This window comes from Pollachius pollachius, assembly GCF_949987615.1.
Source record: "Pollachius pollachius genome assembly, chromosome: 13".
NCBI lineage: Eukaryota > Metazoa > Chordata > Actinopteri > Gadiformes > Gadidae > Pollachius > Pollachius pollachius.
In genome coordinates this window covers 23,034,306-23,049,689 of record NC_136946.1, presented here as the reverse complement: position 1 = coordinate 23,049,689, position 15,384 = coordinate 23,034,306, and the positions used below count along the sequence as shown (strand labels likewise).

Genomic DNA, 15,384 nt, shown 5'->3' with positions numbered 1-15,384 from the left:
GTAGTGTGTTCCAATTAAGATCGGGGCGAAAAGAAGTGTTCTGAAAGGACCCGGATGGTGTACTCAAGTGTGTGGATTGATGCACAGTTTTCACAGCAGCCATCTTAGCTAGGTAGTGGAAGAGGCGGAGCCAGGATGAGGCAACGTTGGCGCATTTTCCACATAGCCTGCATTAATGGAGTCATTTTGTAGTTTTTATAGCTTTTATACCTTTTTATAGCTCCTATGCGTAAAGGGTTCACCGTTGTGGGATGTTTTTGGCGGCAGACAAACCGCGGCGGCAGCCTAGATCGTAGTTTCCTGTTGGTGCACCAAGGAGTATTTAATTTGGAACAACACTGACATCTGAAAATCTGCGCACTTAGTGAGTGCAGATAGTGTACTTAAAGCCAGTGAAATTTCTGCCAAAGTAGGGACACAATACAACAAGGTGTATCGTTTTTTTTTGCACAGAGGAAATGGAAAGCTCACGGCATCAACAAGGAGGGAAGAGGGAGAGAGGGGGGATTTGAATATGATTAAACAAGGATAAGAAGGGTGGGTTGGTGGGTTGGTGGGTTGGTGGGTGGGGGGGTAACACTAAAGTACTACTGGCATTGAGTCCCAAGCTGAAACCTGCCCCTCAGGCCTTTTTTTGCACATTGTCCGTTACCTGACGTTAGATTTTTTGCCCCTGTAAAATGTGTTCGTAGGGCACAAATTTTCATTCCCAAAGGAAATTCGCCGGGCTACGCCGGTTAGCTTATCAGATGATGATAGAATTGGGCACAAACAAGGTCATTCACAGAGGGCTTAACATAACCACATGCTACGTTAGCATTTCCAGGCTTAGCATTTAGCATTTCCATGCTATGTTAGCATTTTCGTTCGACAATGACGATAATGCTAACGCACCCGCTTTCATAGTGACTTTCAGCAGCAGACTCTCTTATCGACCATCACCCACATTTATTAATCTCCGTCGCAGTCAGAAGCCACCTAACAATCTTCAACAACAGTCCGAAGGAACTACAATTTCCGTAATTCACAGCACAGCAATATAATATTGGTGGCAAAGTCCAAGTAGTCAATGCAGTGCTCTTAATCTGGGAGGGGAGGTGGGGGGCATAACATTACTGGGAAGGGGGGCATGTTAATACAGAAAGCTTGGTTAGAGACATCGTATTGACACAGACCCTTTTTTGTTTGTCAAGAAAATCCATCCAAGCGTCAATTGGTATTCTACATTGCTTCGGTAGAATTGGGCCTTCGAACAAAGCCCCACAGAGAGTATTATGAAATCAAATATACATATATTTTTCAAGAAAAGTGGGAGACAGAGAAAAAATAAAATTACATCCTCACAAACATTTTGACCCCAACACAAGATAGGATAAAAAAAAGTCTTTGAAGAGATAACCGTTCACAAAATAGGACATATTTACATAAAACGCTTTGTTTAACACTTTCTTTTGTTTCAACTATGTACGAAACATTCCAAACATCAGTAAGACCCAAACAAAATTCGATATGGGTTGTGGTTAAAAATTAAAAAAGAAAAAAGTTGTATTTATTACCCATATTTGTTCCTCAAGTCTTTTCCAGGTCATTGGTGCGGTTCCATATTGTACAAGTGTCCTATTTTACAAGAGTGTGATTGTATCGTCTCCTAGCCTTATCGGTAGGCTAATGTACATACCTTTGTAGGCCTCAGTCATCCGAAACGCAAGCTAGCTTTATTGGTAGGCTTATTTACATACCTTCGTAGGCCTCAGTCATCCGAAACGCAAGCTAGCTTTCAGTGCGACCCTTTAACCTTGGCCATTGCACAATACATTTTGTACTACCGGTTTATCCAGTTTAAATTTTACATGTTTTTATAATATTCATTTCTGTTAAAACTTAGATTGTATTGGTTTATTTTATTCTATTTTTATTTTAATGTTTTTTTAAGCACAGAAAATATCGAGTATGTCACACAAACATTGAAAAATAAAAACCTTTGAATCTTTGATTGGTAAACGGCCAATCTATTGCAGTTTAGGTTCACTGCTTAAACAACAAGCGATTACCTAACGGAACACACATTTCAACCAAAATTAATTAATTCAAACATATTGATTTCAATTTTAGCTAAGATTTAATGGAGTTGTCTCCAACTTGGAGATAATATTGGGCTTTTGGTAAATGTAAGGGTGTGTTGGAGTTAAAGCACAGCACAAAAAAAAAGGAATGATTGACTTGCAGAAAAGGCATAGCAGAAAGCACCACACAAGAGTGAGTCCATGTTTCATAATGATGGCTGTGTGAGTGGTGGCTGAAAACGTACACAATTTATTGTGTTTCATAAATGTAGATAGAAATGGCATAGAAAGTAGAAAACAGAGACATAGAAAACGGATGAAAGAAATATGGCAAAAACAGCCCCACTCCCCCCCTGCCAAAGAAAATCCACAAATAGAATATAATGTGGATATAATATAAATGTACAATCATTAGATTCACTGACGCAATCTTGGAAAGAAATAAAGGTTTCTTGACACAACCACATTTTATCCTCATCCTCTCTTCATTTACTGTCCAGTATTTACACATGCCTCCACCGCTTGGAAGAGGGGGGCATTTCTTTTTCTTCAAAGTCATTAATTTTCCGAAGTCCTTCTTCTTTCCGAACTCGTTACATTTTTCCAAAGTCTTTCTTCCCGCTTTTTTTTTTCACTTCCGTTGATTCCTTGGATATTCAGTATCTGAAAGTTATTTTGGTGGTGTGTGTCCATGTGTGTGGTTGTGTGTGTGTGGGTGTGTGATGGCATGGTTGTGTGTGCATGGATGTGTGCGTGCGTGTGTGTGTGTGTGATAGCATGGTTGTGTGTGGTTGTATGTCTCATTGTGTGCGTTGTTTTGTTTGTGTGCGTGTGTGTGTGGTTGTGCACTGAGTCCTGGTTCATGCTTTGCTGCAGTCCGTCTTTGAGTGGTGGCTGTTCTCCCCGTGGACTTTGACCTCGATGGAGTCCGGCTTCAAACTCTCCTTCCCGTTCTCCTCTTTCAGCGGGAGCTTCCTGAGGGAACGGGAAGCACAAACACACAAAAACACATTTATATGTGATTTTACAGAGGCGATACACAAAGAAAAATAACACATTTATATTTGTGGAAGGGGTACACACAAAAACACATTTCGATTATTATTTATTTATTTATTAAATTTTATTTTTTATACTTTTAATAGTAGAGTAAGAAAGGAAGAGAGAGAGGGTATGGGAGAGAGAGAGGAAGACAGGCAGCAAACGATAACGGCAGAAATCATCTTAATGGTACGAGCTGTACCCAGTGAACCACCGGGGCGGCCCTATAGTAGTATTTTTAAAGAAGGGATACACACACAAAGAAACGCATTTATATTAGTAATTTTAAAAAAGGGATACACACACAAAAACAGCACATTTAAAATGTCTTTTTATAGAAGGGATATACACACAAAAAGAAAACATTTTATTTTATTTATTTATCCTATTTCTGGTAGAGTAAGACAGAAAGGTATGGCAGAGAGAGGGGAAGACATGCAGCAAAGGACAACGGGCAGGAATCGAACCCCGGTCCCTGCGGTAAGGACTGAGCCTTAATGGTACGCCCTTGACCCAGTGAACGAACTGGGGTGGCCCTATATTAGTATTTTTAAAGAAGGGATACACACACAAAAAAAATCCATTTATATTTGTATTTTTACGAAAGGGATACACATTACAGAGACGCTGCGCTTGGAAGTCTTCGGAAAAAAAGGGGATTCCCGCTAACAAAACCGAACAATGAAAATCACCAAGCTAGTAGGAAGGTTGAAGAACGAAGGTTCTTCATGCTTCCGTTCAAGTTGATATGATGATATCGTATCAAATAAACACTTTAAAAAATGTCCCCCCCCCCCCAAAGACCGACGGCGTATTATTGTGGATAATCATTTTAAAATATAGCACACTTAGCCAAGAAAGCGTCCAGATGTATCCCTCCATTTCCTCAAACTCTTAATGACACTTAAGAGTGTCATTAAGAGTGTGAGTGTCACACATGGTGGTGTAATACCAACCCTTTAAGTGAAAAGCCCTGAGTCAATTTTCACCGCTGTTTTTTAATCGTGGTTGTTGTTGGAACAGACCGAAATTTCATACATTTGGTTGGCACTTGCCATCTTTAAACGACACAGTTGACAGGTGATTCAGCTCATTATGATTTGCTCAAACGAATGCAGAGGTATAAAACGTTGAAGTCAGGGGAATTTCGAACCACGCAAAACGGGGGGGATGCAACCAACATCTTTTTTTTATCAATACCTAATTATCCAAATAATAGCAGATAAAATAGGGGGGGGGGGGGCACGGCTGAGGATTACCATGGTCAAAAACATAATTTCCCTTCACGTTATCTCTACTCGCAATGTTTCCATTTTAAAAGAAGAAAACCCCCACACACACCAGTCCACACTGACTGTGTCTTGGAATCCATTGAGCAGTTTTTCCTCTGAACTCTCTCCCCGGGATTCCTGTCCGTTTATGAGGACACATTTCCCACATCGGCAGGGGGGTGGGGGAGGGGGAGGTAATGACTACCCCCCCCCCCCCCCCCCCCCCCCCCCCCCCCATTCCCATTCCCCAATCACCCCCCATGGTGTCAGACGTCCTGTGGTGCAGTGGCTGCTGGGTAATTATGCGTCGGACACAGAAACCCATCTTCTGCTTCTTCGGGAAAGATAACCAATATTCTATTCTCCATTTTCCTCTGTCGGCCATGTTGGATCCAGAGCCTGTAATCACGATTGTGTTGGAACCAAGATGGCCGCCAGGTGGGAGTGTGGATAGGGGTTGTGTTCTCTGTTGGCGTCGGCACCATGATGTCATTCACCCCCGGCCCCGGGGAGAGTACACTAACATACACACACACACACACACACACACACACACAGATTGATACACATGCACGCCCATAGGCTCTCACACACAAACACAATATCTGCAAATTGCACACACACATAACCCAACCATAAACAAACACACACACATGCAGACCTACACAGGGCAGTTGCTAGGAATTCTGGGCCCCCTGAAAGAATATCAGTGTGGGCCCCTCTACCCCATTCATTGCGACCTTAGATGTTCTTGTTTTTCAGGGTTCTTGACGGTGCCTGGTGTAATACACCCAATTTGTTTCCTTTTGTACATTTAACGACTTAACAAGTCAAAGTATTATTGTGTAAATTATGTATTATTAATTGTCTTATTCTCATTTCCCTGATTTGCAACACGTTATTACACCTCTGATTGCAAATACATTTTCAATTAACCACTCAACAAATAAGTGTGGGTATTTTATTGTATTTAACAATCAAGCACTGATCTGCAAAAAACAAAGTGTCCTGGCTCAAGATAGTCCACAGGTAAATATGTAGCATTTAACTTAAATGTGAAACAAAGAGCACATGGAATACATTGTTGTAAAACAAATATCAAAAACAACAACAAGCCTCATCTAATCTCAATTAAAGTTTGAATTGTTTTTTCACTGTAAGTCTCATCAGAAAGCCCAACGCCGGGCCTTTTTGTCAGCAAATTTGCTGATGAGGTCTTTGAAGTCCAATTGTCAGCTTAGCTGACTTTCAATTGAAAGTCTAGCAAGGCTATTTAGCCTCTCTGGGCTTGTTGTGGATCTGAGATAGTTCTTAACTAGTTTCAGTTTGCTGAACGCCCTTTCTCCACCTGCAACAGTCACAGGTAATGTACAGAAGATTCGGATGGCAACACTTACTTCACCAAAAATGTTCTGAAAATGAAGTTTATGAATGGAAATCAGCAGTTCAAGGGGGCAGTGGCAGTCTGAAAATGTGGCACTATAAACAGACCTCAAATGTTGTACTTCAGTTTCAAAATTAGCACTAAGATCCTGTTTGTATTTGCTTGCTAATGAATGGCAAACTCAGTGAATCTGATCACCTTTTAAATCCTTGATTTTCAGCATTGCAGCAAATTCCTCACAGATATTTGCAATGGAAAGCGGGTGTCCAAGGCACAGATGATGTTATCTAAAGCCACATAGAACACACTGTTGCGAAACAGATTTGATTCTGTCTCCTGTTCGTTTCCCTCTTCTTCTGACCTCTGACTCATCTGCAAAACGTTTTGTCTTTCGCTTGTGGCTGACTGGAATTCCAGTGGGAACATCCATAGCTTCTGCGATAAGGGAAGCCTCTGCAAGGAAGTCATCCCATGAGCACAAAAGCTGCATTTCTTCCTTCAATGCCTCTATATTGGCTGCTACTACATCTAGTGTAATTTTTCCTGACTGCAGAATTATGTTTGTCTTCAATGGACTGCAGTATTTTTTCCAGACAGTCAGGAGAACAATGGCTTTAAAAGAAGTAAAATAACTCCTGAGACCAGTGACCTTTGATTTGACTTCATTAGTCAAGCTGCACCTAGCAAAGATGCTATCCAGGGCCTCTAGGAGAGATGGTAAGTGATTTGCAACTGGTTTAACAGCCGCTATGCGGGCACTCCAACGGGTATCAGACATGCGGAGAAGAGAGCAGCCAGTCTTCTCTTAGAGAATGGCCCATCTCTCTGGGCTGGCACTGAAGATATTGTACAAGCCATTCAAACACCCGAAAAATGTTGCAACATCGTTACATGACTCTGCAGCATGTACTCCAACAAGATTAAGAGTATGCGAGGCACATGGTGAATATGTAGCAAGTGGATTTATTTTCCTTATTTCAGCCTGGACCCCTTTAACTTTTCCTGACATATTCGAGCCATTGTCAAAGCCCTGGCCTCTGCAATCTGCAATAGCACTGTGGTGCTCCACTAATGTCTTCAGTATCATCTCTCATATTTCATGGCCAGTCTCGCCACTGAATTCTTCAAACTTCAAGAAACGTTCAGTTACATCTCACTGATCATTCTGAACGACATATCTCAACAGAATTACATTCTGTTCCTTGTAGGAGACATCAGGAGTCGCATCACATATTAATGAGTAATAAATTGCACACTCCCTTTCCTTCAGTATTTCTTTCAAAACTCTTTCTCCACAGAGTTCTATGAACTCATTTTGAGACTCTGGGCTAAGGTAATGGGTCACTCTGGTGCTTGGTCTTTTCTCCTTTACTTTTCTCAGATGATCATTCAACAGAGGATCGTACTTGGCTACAAGCTCTACAGTGCCAAGGAAGTTACCATTCCGTGCATCACCAAGCGTTTCTGTGCTCCCTCTGAATGGCAAATTCTTGAGGCCAGAAAAAGAAAATATTCTCTCAAGAATAGCTTTGTTTCTGTCAACTTCAAGTTGGATTTCTTACTGCTGTGGCTGTCTATCCCCTTTGCTTCCATCAAAGAGTATTTCAGATTTTCCACTTGAGGTAGCAGGTTTTGTGCGCCTTGCAAACTTCATGGTCAGGGAATTTGTTGTACATTCTCCGCCATTTGAGATCTGATATTTTGTACCCTTTTTTGGTGTTAAGTGCACTGGCTGATGCTTTTTTAAGGCCATCACAGGAAAATAACATGCATGGCACACAGTATATTGCTCTTGCACTTTCACTGTACATTAACCAGTCTCTCTTTTTTCCCATTTTTCCCGTCCATTTGTTGACTTTGTATACTCTAAGTACTCTGGAAATTTCTTTCCATCTGAATCCTTTGGCATTATCAAGGTCAGATCTCTCTGAGTGGCTGTGGCTAGCTTTTTGACAATTATCTCACGATCGTGGTCTGTGAGCTTCTCTGGCCATAATCCTGGGTCACATTTTAAATATTCTTCCTCCTTGTTCTCTTTCCTGCCTTTCTGTACTTCCTGTGCTCTGTCTTCAGCAGTTTCATGACAGCAACAGCTTTGATCTGCTTCACAATTTCCTTCACTATCTGAAGTAGCCTTGCTTTGGGAACTTGGGCCTGGCTCTGTCAACAGCAACAGACATAAATTGAGTTATAAAAAAATGTAGCCTATATTTTGCTATTATATAATTGAAATAGCCAAGGTGTTGATTAATATCTTATTCACTGCCAGTGATACAGCAGTTTACTAATAAACAAAAACAGCCTACTGTACATCACTCACTCACCATTAAAGGCATCATCGGACTGCTGGGGGTGAGTGTCTGCTGTGGGGTCAAACTCAGATGAAGCAGCCACTGCTGATTCTGGAGCAGCAGATCATAAAGGTTTATTGGTCCATTAAATAAATTGTAAACATTAAATGTCATGTTTCATGAAAAAACTGTTGCAGAACTAACCTATTCTTGGACAAAATCTAAATGGGCTTCTTAGTACCTAGCTCTAGGTGGACAGCTTCACTTTCCCAGGTAAAAAATATTTTTAAACCATTCAAAAGTCAGTGTAAACTGTCCAAAATTCTAAACAGTCTTTTTTACTTTTTTGTTGAAAGAGAACTTGTATTATTGCTTTAATTGCATATAAGATGATCAGAGCTCAAGATAGGACGTTAAACAGCTCATAATTCCATATTTACTATCTATTTTATATTGCTGAATAAACAAGTTTTTCAACAAAACTGTAGTATTCTATTTTCTAGCCAAAAACTTTTTTCTTTTTCTTCTTTTTTTTACATTTGAACACATCATGATGAGATTTATAGACCTTTGCCTAATATTCATATTACCGAGCTGACCTGAACACATCACATTTGCCACCGTTAGCAACTTTTTTTTAAGATAAGTAGCTCTATATCCTGCCGATTTTAACATGGATTTGAAAACTGGATTTACTATTTTTAACTGATGGGACTTTCTACACCGTCCAGTTGTGTGATTACTACCACTGCTTTGAATGACTGTTGATGCGCGCTGTGCCGACTTCGAGCCCGTTTGCACATCGTCTGCAGCAGCAGAAGCAGCTGGGATTTTTATTATTCTTTTTTTTTTGGACTAGACGGATACTGAGTTGAAGGAGTTTTTTTTAACCCAAAGAGTCAAAGACAGTTGAAGGTAGGCCTACAACACTTTTATATGATGCGGACCAGTGATAAATGATGACACTGAAGGGACTAGATTTGTAAATGACACAACTCTCACCATTCTTTGTAAAAAAGTGTTTGATATCCTGGGCCCCTGCTCTGCCGCTCCTACTCCTGGCCTCCTTCCCTCCTTCCTTAGTCTTTTCTGGTGTCCAGACTTGTGTTTTTTGGGGGGCATCCTCACGATCCTTACCCTGCTGAAGTTCGCTCGCGCTCACTCACTTCCAATGAGGAAGAACCATGGGAAGAACGAACCGCGGTGTGGACCAAACCTTTTTTTAAGAAGGGGCCAAGGGGATTATTGAAATGATTGAAATTAGAATATTGTATGATTTGTGGCTTTGTTTTAATTCGGATTCATTCATATGAATATATATTAGTTCAGTTTATGCATAATCATTTTGTCATAGAGGCTACTGGGGGCTGTGTGTGGGCCCTAGCGGGCTGTGGGCCCTTCTAACCATAATAACCATAACCGTAACCATAACCATAATAATTGTCATAACCTTTCCCCCCTATACGACGGCGCTGCACCTACACATACATAACACCAACCCACACACAGACACAAAGTCATCCGCAACTCGGGGGACACAGGGCTGACATTGGCTGATCTCTCTAAAGGGGCTCACCCTGAAGCGACCTTTGACCTCCAGCTCTGACCATGGTGGGCTGGGAGGGGGGCAGCACGTCGGTGCACACCTGCGGCATGACTGGGAAATACTATGACATTTATTATTTGAACCAGTATGAATATTCCTACCGTACGTAGGCCTCTACACATTACCAGGCTATAGAATAACACACACACACACACACACACACACGCACGCATGCACGCAGGCACGCACGCACACACAAACATACACACGGTGGCAGATTGGTAATCGGGAGAGTCGGGAGAATTCCCGGTGGGCCGTTAACGTTTCGGGGCTGTCGGGCTGATTACTGCGGGATAACAATATTGCGTTTATAAAAGTTCCTTGCAGCGCCATCCAGCAGCCTGAGCTGTGCGCCCGCAACCTCTCACTCACTCTACAGACAGTCAACGTCGCAAACAAGTCGATTTTGTCTAGAGGGGAGTAACTGAGCGCCCCCTCCCAAAGTGGTACAGCCCAGGTGGGCCTCCCCCTGAGGTACCTGAACCACGACATGGAGGAGAAAGGGATTGTTGCCCGCGATTGTCTCCCGCTTGAGCCCCGCTTCCCGCTGCCCGTTACCGAGGGAACACAGCCTCACCGATACCCGCTTCCGAGGCGGTGGTCCCTCGGCAGCGAGGCTCCGGCGGGAGACAATCACGGTTAACAATCACAGGCAACAATCCCTTTCTCCTCCATGTCGTGGTTCAGTCTACTTATGATGATATAGATATAGAGCTCCAGGACTCCCGCCAGAGCACCCGGAGTGCTCTAGAATATTAACAGAACATGGCCAAAGGCTGTGTGCTCCACTGTAAACAGAGCGCATGGTACCGTGGCCCCATGCTGCTCAGGGCCACACCCCCACCCTCCTCCTTGATCAGCCTCTCTCCTCCTCATTTGCATTAAAGCGACAGACACCGAGACGGCGCGTTTAAGGAAAGCTCAATGTGCGACTGGCTCTTAGTGGCTGTAATTCTGCACCACGGCTGAATTTCAGGAACGTCTTCAAATACTGTGTTAGGGGCCCACTAATACCTATATTAAGGATCCATAATATAGCATGCCATGAGACCTTTAAAACAAACAAGACAGTAAAACAAACAAATAAACAACAAGTTAACCAAGTTAACCACCAGTTAATCAATCCGTTAACAAAAAACTAACACAATCTAGTAAACACAAAAAACAAACTACATTCAAAGGAAGGAATAAAAAGACGAAAAAACAACAATAAAAAGGAATAAACACAAAGCCACATAAAAACAAACAGCCTTCAAGGCAGCTGACTACTCACAGGTACGCGGCCTTGCCCTCCTCTGTCTCCTTGCCCTGATTGGTGGAGCTCTTCTGGCTGCGGAGCGAGCGTGTGACGCACATGAGCAGTCCGCACCGCCGCAGGAAGAAGCAGCTGACGTCCAACAGCAGCAGGAAGAGCAGCAGGCCGCCCAGACCCAGGCCCACAGCGGGGCCCAGGCCCAGGCTGCTGAACAGAGACTCTGCTGGGGGAGAGAGGGTACAGTCAAGACCCAGGCCTAGACCCAGGCCCACAGCCTGGGTCCGGGCTACGGGATACGTGCGTGGCTACGGGATAATGCCGTGTATTGGTGGCTCTTAGGTTGAGAGTTTGAATCCCGATTAGAGCATTATGAACAAGCTGAACATGACATTCTTTCATTGCCACTCATTTAAGAAACAAAACATTGAACAGCACCTGAAATTCATCAGGCAATCAACATTCCGGCTCATTAGTTTCCAAGAATCGTTCTGCCAAGACACAGTATGGCATTAAGGGGAACTTCTTCGTTAACCATTTTCCCTTCATAATGAACTGTCACATTAATATTTCTTCCGTTAGTGTTCTTGACAACAAATGTTTAATTTCCCCAGAATCTCAATGATTTTTCAGGTATATGCTTTGCAGAAAGCCCTTAGTTCACTTGAGAAATGTGTGCTTTGAGTTTTCTGGATGTTGTCCTTGACCATGTGAATGAAGTTGCAGTTCAGGTTTATAAGTGGAACATCTTTTCTTAAATATGACAATTATGTTATATTTATATATCTTCTATTAGTTTGTTCCTGACTTTAAATTTTGCTCTGACCCCGTTAAGCACTGCTTGCGGTTATATATTTTTTTTTATTGGGGGTCAAGCAGCAAAGCTCCGAGACAACCATTGCTTTTGTACGTTTTCCCTTTTATTATTATTTACCTGCCATGGGAGTCTTATGGCAGCCCATTGAACGCCATGGTGAAAAGTTTACGCAAAAATTTGCCACACTGATTCAGGACAGTCCCTTTATCCCATGAAGCAAATTTGAGTTTGCTAGCTCATGAGCTCTAGCGCAACCAACAGGTCAAATTTGGACATGCATTCATGTTTATTACTTTTGACTCATTCATCCAATATTCACAAACAAGGTATCATTGGAATCCTTGGGCCAAGCCGAGTTCAACACACCATTTCGTCATTTTGCGTCATGATAGATTTTCCACCGTCTTGGTTTATGTTAAAAACCTTCAAAATGTATCTCCTATCACAAATGTTGTCCAAACTTCTCTAAACTTGGCACAGATGATCTTCAGGCCATGCTTGACAAAAAAAAAATAGAATTTTGAAATTCAAAACCGTTTGGCCGCTCCAGCCAATCAAATTCGACTGTGGAGATGCCAAACAGGTAGTAAGCCAATTTTTCAGCAGCCGTTTGACATATCATAACCAAACTTGGTACATAGACCCAGGACATCACCATGGGGACACTCAATGAATTTGGTGACCTTGGAATATACTCTCCAAATTAGTTTAGAAAGTATATTCCAAACTAATTTACAATGTCTGGTGATACTATCAGACTGACCCATATATCTAGTAAATTATTTCTCATGGAATTTGGCCGCCTTGTTCAAAGTTGTCTAAATCAATTATACATAGCCACAGGCCACATATTCTGTTCAATCTTCATGAAACTTGCCATATATGATCTTCGGACCAAGCTGAACAGATGCGTCAACAACTTCTCCAAATTCAAAACCGTTTGTCCGTGACAGCCAATCAAACTTGACGGCAATAACGCCAAACAGGAAGTAAGCCTGTTCTCAGCAACTCTTTAACATATCATAGCCAAACTTGGTACATAGACTCATGACATCATTCCGGGGACAGCCAATCAATTTAGTGACCTTTGATCTCAGGGGGACGTCAAACAGGAAGTGAGCTCATATCTCTGCAAGGCCTTCATGTATCCAAACCAAACTTGGCTCATAGTCTTACGACCCTATCCTGATGATGCCCAAATAATTGGTGACATTTGACCCCTAGGGGGGCGTTGTAAGCAGCAAGTCTATTCCAGCCCTTAGAAAGCAACTTCAATGTATTTTCATTGTAATAACCATTTGCCAATAGCTTTCATTGTCAGTAAAATTTACAATAATAATAATAATAATAATTGATCAGTTTTTTATAGCGCTTTTCTAAGTACTCAAAGACGCTTTACAAATAACAAAGGAATACATACAGACAGTACAGACACTCAAACAAAAGGGAAAAAATAAACAACACCACAATAGGCAACACATTAAGAGAGCGGGAGAGAGTGGAAGATGGCGGAGGACGATTTGTCAAATGTTGTAGGTGGTCCTGAAGAGATAGGTTTTAAGTTGACTTTTGAATGAACAGAGTGTATCAGAGTTTGGGATGGCCAGAGGGAGGGAGTTCCAGAGGGTAGGGGCGGCGAAGGCTCTGTCCCCCAGGTTTTCTTTTTTTTTTTGCGATACTTTGTCTTGGTGACGGAGGTGAGAAGGTTAGCATCAGCGGAGCGTAGGCGGTGAGTGGGGGAGTGGCGATGGAGGAGATCTGTTATGTACGAGGGTGCAAAGTTGTTTAGGCGCTTTGTAGGTGGTGAGGAGAATCTTGTAATTGATGCGTTATTTTATGAACTGAATACAATATGAACTGAATTCTTACTGGAATAGATGCTTCATGAACCACCTCCAGAATGGATGCTTGTTTACATTGTGTCTCTGTTAGGGATACTGTTCCGAATACCCCTATGTATTTTGTGTGATTTGTTCTCAGGCAGACGATAATGCGCCCTTACCACTAGAGGAATATTCCATCAAAGTCGCTAACGAAAGTGGCGCTTAGTTGATCAAGCCTGGTTATAACTAAGGCCAACTTCCACTTGAGGCTAAAGCCGTTCTATCAACCCAGTTCAGCCGCACCTTGCTCAGCTCAGTTCAAGCCAGGCTTACGTTATTGATTAAGCGCGCTCACGAGATATATGACCAGCCCAGAACCGTGAATGTCGAATCATGGATCAAATGTCCGAAAAGGACCGAGCGGGTTCTTTTCCAGTGGTGAACAGAAGCTGCTTGTTGAGGTCTATGAGGAATTCAAGCATATAATAACTCAAAAAGGGAACACCGTAACCATTAATAAAGACAGGGGGGCCGCCTTGCAAAAAAATCGCCAATCTTTTGAATGCATAAGTAGTATTAAGCACAACATATTTAAATTTAATATTGACTAAGATTTCACATCAGGGAGATAGTCTCGAGGTAACGTGTCGGACTTGCACCGGGTCGTCCGGGGTTCAATCCCCAACTAATTAGTAATTTAGGAATGATTACTGGAGAAATCAAATCACTTTTCATGCCATTTATTTTCCATTTCTTTGAATATTCTAAATTGACTAACCATACTATTTATCTCAACAGAGGTGGTCTCGGCTGCCTGCCGAGAAACTCACCTGAATGGATTGTAAGTGGCTGACAATTTCCCATGCAGCAGTGTCTTTGTCATTGTGACAAAGGCTTCACTATCAGTAACATTAATATTATCATTAACTTTACCATGGGTTAGATTTGGATTCTAGGGATATTGCAAGACAAATTTATTATATAAAAAGTCAATTGTTGATTGCCCTTATTTCTCTGATATAAAGGGAATTACAAAAATAAGCCAACGCCAAGAATTCAATGATACACTCGGTTCGCCGGTACTACAGGGCTAATGCTAGATCACCCACCCAACTGCTGGTTCCCGATTTTTTTTCCCGATAGAATACATATATTTGTCTAAAAATGTGTTGAGAAAATATCCTGGATAACGATAGATAGCAATTCATGTAATTATTTTATTTGCATCATTTTATCTTAGACCCTTAGTGAAAATATAGGCTGTTCGTACTTCATATATGTACATTTATGACAAAATCGTGAGGACTAGGCTTTGCGGAATATTCTGATGATACACTTGTTTCCGACAGATGGACTTCTCTGAAACATCGCTCAAGAAAGTCTGACAGTTGGCCTGGTACCGAGCAGGTTAGTTTGGTCGGATAAATTGCCATGGTTACTTAGCGGAGAATCCCTTAAGTCACGTTAATGTAACGCAACTCTAGGTTAAAGTAGCGAGGCTAAGGGAAATAAGCCCGTCTTTGCCTTTAACTTGGCTGATGGGTTACCCCTCCAGTGGGGTAATTTTTTTCATTCTGTAAACATTGTCGTATAATGTTCTAGTTCATTCCACCATCTGTCGTTATTACTAATTACTGAGACGGTCATCCTGTAGCCACCTAGCCGATTACGTCTGTCCAGCAAAATTAGTTTATAGAGTCCTATTCTTGACCCCCACATTGCTGCTCGCAGCTATATTTTGTCTTATTTTTGTAGCTTTAAATACAGCCCCTTGGTAAATTTAATTACTAACTGTACATTAAAAAGTATTTCTACTCAATCTAAAAGGTTTAACAA

General features: G+C 41.9%; 1 protein-coding gene across 1 annotated transcript in view; it reads right to left on the bottom strand.

Moving 5' to 3' along the window:
- Window positions 1-2,923: 2,923 nt before the first annotated feature.
- LOC307085189 (neural cell adhesion molecule 2-like) overlaps window positions 2,924-15,384 on the bottom strand; it is a gene marked incomplete at both ends in the record, with an annotated part of 200,103 nt that continues 187,642 nt past the window's right edge. Inside the window, 2 exons of the mRNA XM_079749878.1 lie at window positions 2,924-3,038; window positions 10,930-11,134. Coding sequence (XP_079606004.1) covers window positions 2,924-3,038; window positions 10,930-11,134 — 320 coding nt within the window. The remainder of the gene's footprint in view (window positions 3,039-10,929; window positions 11,135-15,384) is intronic.